The 7,368-nt window shown below is 33.2% G+C and overlaps 2 protein-coding genes across 3 annotated transcripts in view; both read left to right on the top strand.

The window, feature by feature from the left end:
* The first annotated feature begins 699 nt into the window (after positions 1-699).
* Positions 700-5,523, top strand: LOC110029048 (uncharacterized protein C12orf45). 2 transcript variants are annotated; one of them, XM_020731158.1, is made up of 6 exons: positions 700-920; positions 3,042-3,135; positions 3,233-3,343; positions 4,752-4,822; positions 4,911-4,976; positions 5,131-5,523. In XM_020731158.1, the coding sequence occupies exons 2-6, from the start codon at positions 3,081-3,083 to the stop codon at positions 5,362-5,364; spliced, it is 537 nt and encodes a 178-aa protein (XP_020586817.1). In that variant the 5' UTR covers positions 700-920; positions 3,042-3,080; the 3' UTR covers positions 5,365-5,523. The 2 variants fall into 2 exon arrangements, with proteins under 2 accessions (XP_020586817.1, XP_020586818.1); XM_020731159.1 differs by having other exon boundaries at positions 4,911-4,972; positions 5,131-5,386.
* A 1,110-nt stretch (positions 5,524-6,633) lies between these two features.
* LOC110029046 (ARF guanine-nucleotide exchange factor GNL2) overlaps positions 6,634-7,368 on the top strand; it is a 4,727-nt gene continuing 3,992 nt past the window's right edge. The window contains exon 1 of the mRNA XM_020731156.1: positions 6,634-7,228. Coding sequence (XP_020586815.1) covers positions 6,758-7,228 — 471 coding nt within the window. The 5' untranslated portion in view covers positions 6,634-6,757. The remainder of the gene's footprint in view (positions 7,229-7,368) is intronic.

Below are 7,368 nucleotides of genomic sequence, written 5' to 3'. Positions count from 1 at the left end.
AATTATATATATCTCTTTAATGAGTAGCATTTTTACAAAAATTAATGGACTACAAAATTGACTGCAAGGCTACAAATCAATTAAAAGTATTAATGAAGAAAATAAAATAAAAATTATTAAACTAGATAAAAATTATGTTTTAAATCTTGTCTCAATTCTTAACATCTTATGACTATGTGATTAGAGTTGTTAAAATGACTCTTTGTTCATGAACGGCTCTCGTTCGTCTCATTAAGCAAACGAACACACTATGTGATTAGAGTTGTCAAAATGACTCTTTATTCATGAACGGCTCTCATTCGTCTCATTAAGCAAACGAACACAAACACACTTTATGAGCTCGAAATATAAACGAGCCGAACACGAGCTGAGTATGGGCTCGCTTGTGTCCGGCTCATTTACACCCCTATTTATACTAACTAAATTACATATACTAACATGACAAAATATTTTAACAATCCTCAATTAAGATGATATAAATACAATTAAATATAAGAAGTATTTTTTAATCAAATCATATAATAAATATTTTTTTTTTGTTTTTAATTAATTTAGTCTTATTATTAAAAATTAATGATAAAATCTTAACCTATATTTAACATTTTTATCAAATTCGATGATTACATGCATAAATACATGAATTTAATCAATCTATAAATACCATTATTTGGAATGATCTGTATGTAATTATCCCTGAATTAAACACCCACGGTTACATCCGCCCCCCTCTCACCCTTTCGGCTCGAAGCCCTAGTTTATGTCTCTCCCCTCCCGGTTTCGCCCAAAGCCATCGGCTTCCTGAACGAACCTTCACGATACAATCGCCAGCATAGCTAGCTGGGAAGGCCACCGCGGCTTACAGAACCACCGAAACTCATCCTCCGCTCCGCTCCGACCCCGACCAGAAACCATTGAAGAAGGTAAGCCCCGCCCTACTTCCTCTTCGTTCGTCCCGGATTCACTAAATCCGCGGATTCATAGGATTTATCGCGAATCGGCGCCATTTTGGGGTTTACGGGAACTCATGATTTATGGAGGCGGTTTCTGCTGTTTGGCAGGATTAAAGCTTTCGTAAATCCTGCTCAAACCGGCTACCAACAGCCCCTGAGGGATTTATTTTAGAAATTTAACCGTTTTGGCAGGATTTAAGCTAAATCATGCTACCAAACACAGATTGTCTGCTACATTTGTAGGGCATTGGTTTCAGTTTTCCTGCACCTTCAAAATATATATTTTTATTTCATATGATAAGAAGCAAAAGAAATTACCCAAGGGCATATGTTTTAAGTGCATTCTCGACGATTTTCAAATCCAGCGTTACACTTATGTTTAGTTTCTGTCTTTTGCTGCCCATGTGCCCCTACCAAAACACACATTTTGTGGCACAATCCGTGGAGACATTAGATCTGTTAGATATACAACCCACATCCATAAAACTTAAAAGAGAAATTTACATAAATACCAGACAATTCTTATGCATTTATATATCTAACACCTGAGATATTTGCACTATTAACACCTCGAGGTTTATAAACCTATGCACTAAAATGTGTACTTCTCTTCTAAAAAGGTAGTCATGGTGGTATTTTTTACGTGATGTTAAAGATTAGGGTGATATGCATGTAAATACGAATGTTTAGGTGTTGGATATGCAAATACAAAAGAGTTGTGTGATATATAAAAGAAAAACTAAAGGGGCATTCACATGCATACCACTCAATTCTTATGTATTTACATGTCTAACAACTAAATTTTCTTTTTTACAGTTATGTTATCCAAATCTTTCATATCACAACAAAAAACACCACTTTTTTTTACTTTCAAGGGTGAATACACCTTTTCATGGATAGGTAAGGTCGCATATATATATATGTAAAAATTGAAATTTAGGTAATTAGATAAGCAAATGAGTAAAAATAATCCCCGACTATTTACATGGAGTTGTTTTAGTCCCAGAATTTATAGAAGTGCTAAAATAGCCTCAAGTATTTTAAAATTGAGCTCTAATACCATATAGACTCTTTCAGTCTCAATTTAAAGAATTTGAGGATTATTTTGACACTTCTATAAACTCTGAGATTAAAACAGCCTCACACATGTAAATAGTTGGAGACTATTTTAACACTTTACTTATAAGTAAATGATCAGAATTGGGCATTATGTATGTAAATCTTCAAAAAATAAAGAGAAAAAAATGACATTTATTACAAAGTATATTGACGCAAGCAAAAAAACCTTGGAGGTTGTCACGCGTTCATGGTGCATATATTTTGAATATGCAAGGTAAATATATTGCATTATAATTAGCGAGTCATTTTGATTACAGTAAATTAAATATAGAAAATTATTTGTTAGATTTGGCTTTAGCATTTCGCTATTGTGGATATGTAAAACTTGGCTAAACAATAAAAATACTAAGAAAGATTTACATGCATACCCTCAATTTCTATGGATTTACTTACCCAACACCTTAACTTCAATTTTTACATACGTGCTCCTTACCCATGCATGAAAAGGTGTATTTCACCTTTTGAAAGTTAAAATAGTATTTTTCATTTGATATGAAAGATATGGATGGTATAAATGTAAAAAATAAAAATAGTCATTTTTAAAATAAAAATAAAATTACATAGAAAAGGAAAGATGAAGAGCAACAAGAGAGCCTCTAATAAAGCAAGTAGAAATCTAAAGATAGAAGAAAGGAAGGTTTACATAAATACCACTCAATTCCTATGTATTTATATATCTAACACCTAAACTTCAACTCTTACAAATATATATCTCTTTTCCTATGCATGACCTTTTAAAAGTTAAAAAAGTGGTATTTTTGATGTGATATGAACGAATTGGGTGGTATAGATGCTAAAAGTAATGTTTAGGTGTTAGATATGTAAATATACAGGAATTGGCTGGTATGTATGTAAATGTCCCTCTTATTTGGTCTTTTTCAGCACGTAGATTATTAAGTTTTTATGTTATGTTGTTATGAAATTAATTAGATTTAATTGAGTGGATGTTAAAATGTTATTCTTTACCCACAGTGCCTATTAGCATTTGTTCTATTAATTATTGAGGCTGCAATGCCAAACGCAAGCAAAGAGCTCTTGGATCATGTTGAGAGGCCTTCTCTGCTGGGTACATTTTCTTTAATTATTGTAAATTTTTACTCTGAAAATTCAATTTATGATTACAAATTTTATTGTTTTATGATATAAATGCAAATATTTTTCAGATGACCTTCTTCTTTGCCGCAAGGATCCTCCACCTCTGCCGGAACATAAGCACCAAAACTACGTTAAACAAAAAGAAAGGCCATTAATTTCTCCACTTCCTAAAAGCCAAGGTGATTATTCTTCGCAAGCTTTCTCTTCCTTCCCACACAATCTTTATTTACTTAAATATTTAACACGTAAAGTTTGATTTTTTACATCTACAACGCTCAAATATTTCATATCACATCAAAAATATTGCTATTACTAAGTTTTAAAAAGCAAAAAACTCATCTTTCATGGATAGGTAGAATGACATAAATGTAAGAAAGGTAAGGTTTAGATGTTAGATATGTAAATACATAGGAATTGTGCGGCATGTTTGTAAAGCATCCTTTTTATTTTCCATTACAGAACTGAATGAACTACTATCCTGTTCTTCTGGTATGAACAGTATTGGAATACATTGCCCTTTTTGTTGATTATAAATGCAAAATTCACTGGATAACATGTGATTATAGTAGCAGCTCTCGCATCTTACTCAAAAGGAATCAACATCGAACAAGAACTATTAGATTAAAACATAATAAAATTTTATTCAAGCAAAGTAAGTCCCTATTGTACGCCTCATATTTTGTTTTTGTAACCATCTAATTTCTTAACACTATAAATTAATAAAACACACCCCTTTTCTCAAAGATTACATACCGACCACCCGAAACATGCTATTTACAAATCAACCACGTCTTTCATCCATTTGTTTTAAATTCTAACCCAAATATCAAAATTCATGATAAAACTCCAACCCTTATTTTTCATTTTTATTTTTTAATAGTTTGATTGTGGCACGCGTAAATACATCAGTTCGGAGTTCAAAAAACTCATTTGGGTAGTTAATTCGTAAATATCAATGTTTCATGTGGTTTGTATGTAATTGTTAAACTATTTTTTTGTTATTTATTTTCAACTGGTGCTCCATCCAACCATATCTAATATATTTATTTCTCACATAATCCTTTTAGAGAAATGACTCCTAGGTATGTAAATGCCCCTTAAAAATTTTAGAAGAAGGCTTAGTAGGACTACAAGAAAAAAGATTTACTTTTTTGCTCTAATACCACCCAAATCTTTCATATCACACAAAAAAATGCCACCATTTTAACTTTTAAAAGGTGAAATACACATTTTAATGCATAGATAAGGTGGCATGATAAAAATTGAAGTTCAGGTGTTAGATATGCAAATACATAAGATTTGGGTAGTACAGATGTAAATTTCCCATTTCTTAAAATATGTAAATTTCCCATTTTTTAAACTGTTTTAACTACAGATGCCCTTCAGATGCATAGGGTAGTAAAAATTGTAGTTTATTTGTTAGATATAATTGATTGGCACTGTTTTAACTACAGATGCCCTTCAGATGCATAGGTAGTAAAAATTGTAGTTTATTTGTTAGATATGCAAGTACATAACAATTGATTGGTATGTATGCCATTTTATGATCCAAGTCTTATTATGATCTCATTTGGCATGTATTCCCAGTTATTGGAAAAGTTGAGGAATTTCTTGAAGTCATGGCTAAAGCTAATCAAGACCTGGAGCTGAGAGCACAGGCATGAATCTTAGAACTCCATTAGTTTATTTTTCTGCACTTGCTATACTTTCTCCTCATCTCAAATACTCTTTCCATTGCTGTTTCAGGAGAACCCTTCTTCAAATTATGATATAGAAGTGCTGAATGATGATGAAGATAAATTTATTCAGTTGGTATTTCACCAATTCATTCCAATAACTTCCCTTGAAAACATCATAAAATTAAAAAGGAAGATTCGCATACATACCGCTTAATTCCTATGTATTTACATATCTAACCCATGGATAAAAAGCTGTATTTCATTTTTTAATAGTTCTGTGTTTGCAGGATTTGCTTTTGGGCGTTGCGGATCTTCGTAGCGATGAAGCCGTCTCGGCGGCCGAAACGTCGATGTGTGGTTTTCGGCCGTCGATTTCGTCGACGAGCGCTGATTCTTCCGACGGTGATGATAGTGATGCTGATGAAAACAGTTCGAGTTCTGAATGTAAGAGTAGGTTTGTAAACGAATTATCGACGGATGTTAGGCGAAACAAAAGGCCTAAGGTTGTTATGCTTGACTAGAAGTGATTTATTTTTGGGAAATTTACATATTTACCTTACAACTCTTATGTATTTACATATCCGACACTCAAAATTTGATATTTACGCTCATAACAAATTAGAGTCATAAATCTATACATGAAAATGTGTATGTATTTCACTTTTAAAAGGTAATGATGATGGTAGTTTTTTTTTAAATGTGATGTCAAAAATTTGTGGTGTATGCATGTAAATATGAATGTTTTGGGGTATGTAAATATGAATGTTTTTGCATGTAAATATGAATGTTTTGGGGTTAGATATGTAAATACATAAGAATTGTGTGGTATGCATGTAAATGCCCTTATTTTTCTGCTTTGAATCATGTGAGGGCGTTTTCAATTTAGGATTTCTTTTGAAGGTGTAATATGTAATTTTTTTATGAAAGTTCCTATTTTGTTCTTATAGAAGCAAGCACTTTATAGCCTTGTCATAATATCGCACCAAATATTGTTTTTTTTTTTCCCTTTAATTTTTATTTGTCTATTTTGGTTGTTTTGCTCTTGTGTATATATTAGGGGTGTAAACAAGCCGAATACGAGAGAGTCCACGCTCAGCTCATGTTGGGCTCATTAAAAAAATATTATTGTTGGTGTTCGGCTCATTTATATTTTGAACATAAAAAGTTTGTTTGTGTTCGCCTGATTTGTTTAACGACCAGTTATTCACATCTACATATTTCCATTTCAATTAATCATTATTGTGCGGATTAGGAATTAAATTATTTAATTAAATTGTTAATGGGTTAATTAGATGTCTAAATTGTTAATTAAACTATCAATTAGTTAATTGAGGTGTTAATTTTATTGTTTAATTGAAATGTTAATTATTGAAAAATTAAATTAATTATTAGATTGATTAACTAACATATTTAAATTAATTAAATGGGGGAGAGTTTTTCAGCTTTATTAAATAAAATACTTAAATGGTTTTATTAAATAAATTAGTTAATTAAAATATCTACTTTAAATTAATGAAATATTTAAATTTAATTTTAATAAATTTTCAGAGCTATTAAATTAATTATTTGGTTTTCGGTTTTATTAACTAGTTAAAGTATTTAGTTTAATTTAATTGAAATTACGGTATTAAGTTAATTTCAATTTCATTAATTAATTATTTTTTTAAATCACCTAAATAGATTGATAATTAATTAAATCCACAATTTAAATTTTTTAGGCATTTTTGTTTTGTTTTAATATTAATTATTTAATTTTTTTTCATTTTATTAATTACATCATGTGGCAAGAATGTAAATAATGAAGTTTTGGGTGGCTGGTGCGTTATTTTCAACAACCTAAAACCCCTAAGAAATTGCGGGGAGCAACGTTTTTCGCAAAAAATTAGAATGTTCAGTTAGAGAATCGCTCATCTAATGGCTCGACCGGCCGATGAAGACGATGCCGGAAACCGGTCACCTCCGGCCTGCGGTGGGCGAGTTCATCGAGACCGGCGGCTTCACGAGCTGGGCATCTCCTGCGCGCTCAATACGGAGGTGGGCATGATGCTCGCGGTGATTCGTAGCCCTACAGACGCCACAGCGGCCACCACCCTCCCCGGCGGCTCCGAAACCGACTCCCATAACTCCCTACTCGTCAAATCCCTCCAATCCTTTCGCTCCCTCATCTTCCATCCCCTCCGCGGCAGCTGGTACTCCCTCGACCCAATGCTCTACCTCTCCCCTTTCCTCGACATCATACAGAGCGATGATGTAACCTCCGCCTCCACCAACGCCTCTCTGTATGCGGTTCTGAAGATAATTCGTCTAGAAATCTTCGGCGAACTCACCGCCGGCGCCCGCGAGGCAATCCATGCCGTAGTCCTGGCAATAACCAATTGTCGCCTGTATGCGGTTCTGAAGATAATTCGTCTAGAAATCTTCAGTGAACTCACCGCCGGCGCCCGCGAGGCAATCCATGCGGTAGTCCTGGCAATAACCAATTGTCGCCTAGAGCTCACCGACCCTGCGTCGGAGGACTCCATCCT

This window comes from Phalaenopsis equestris, unplaced genomic scaffold (assembly GCF_001263595.1).
Source record: "Phalaenopsis equestris unplaced genomic scaffold, ASM126359v1 Scaffold000544, whole genome shotgun sequence".
In the NCBI taxonomy this organism is placed as follows: domain Eukaryota; kingdom Viridiplantae; phylum Streptophyta; class Magnoliopsida; order Asparagales; family Orchidaceae; genus Phalaenopsis; species Phalaenopsis equestris.
Note: the sequence above shows the minus strand (reverse complement) of the source record. Positions and strands in the feature narration are given on the sequence as shown.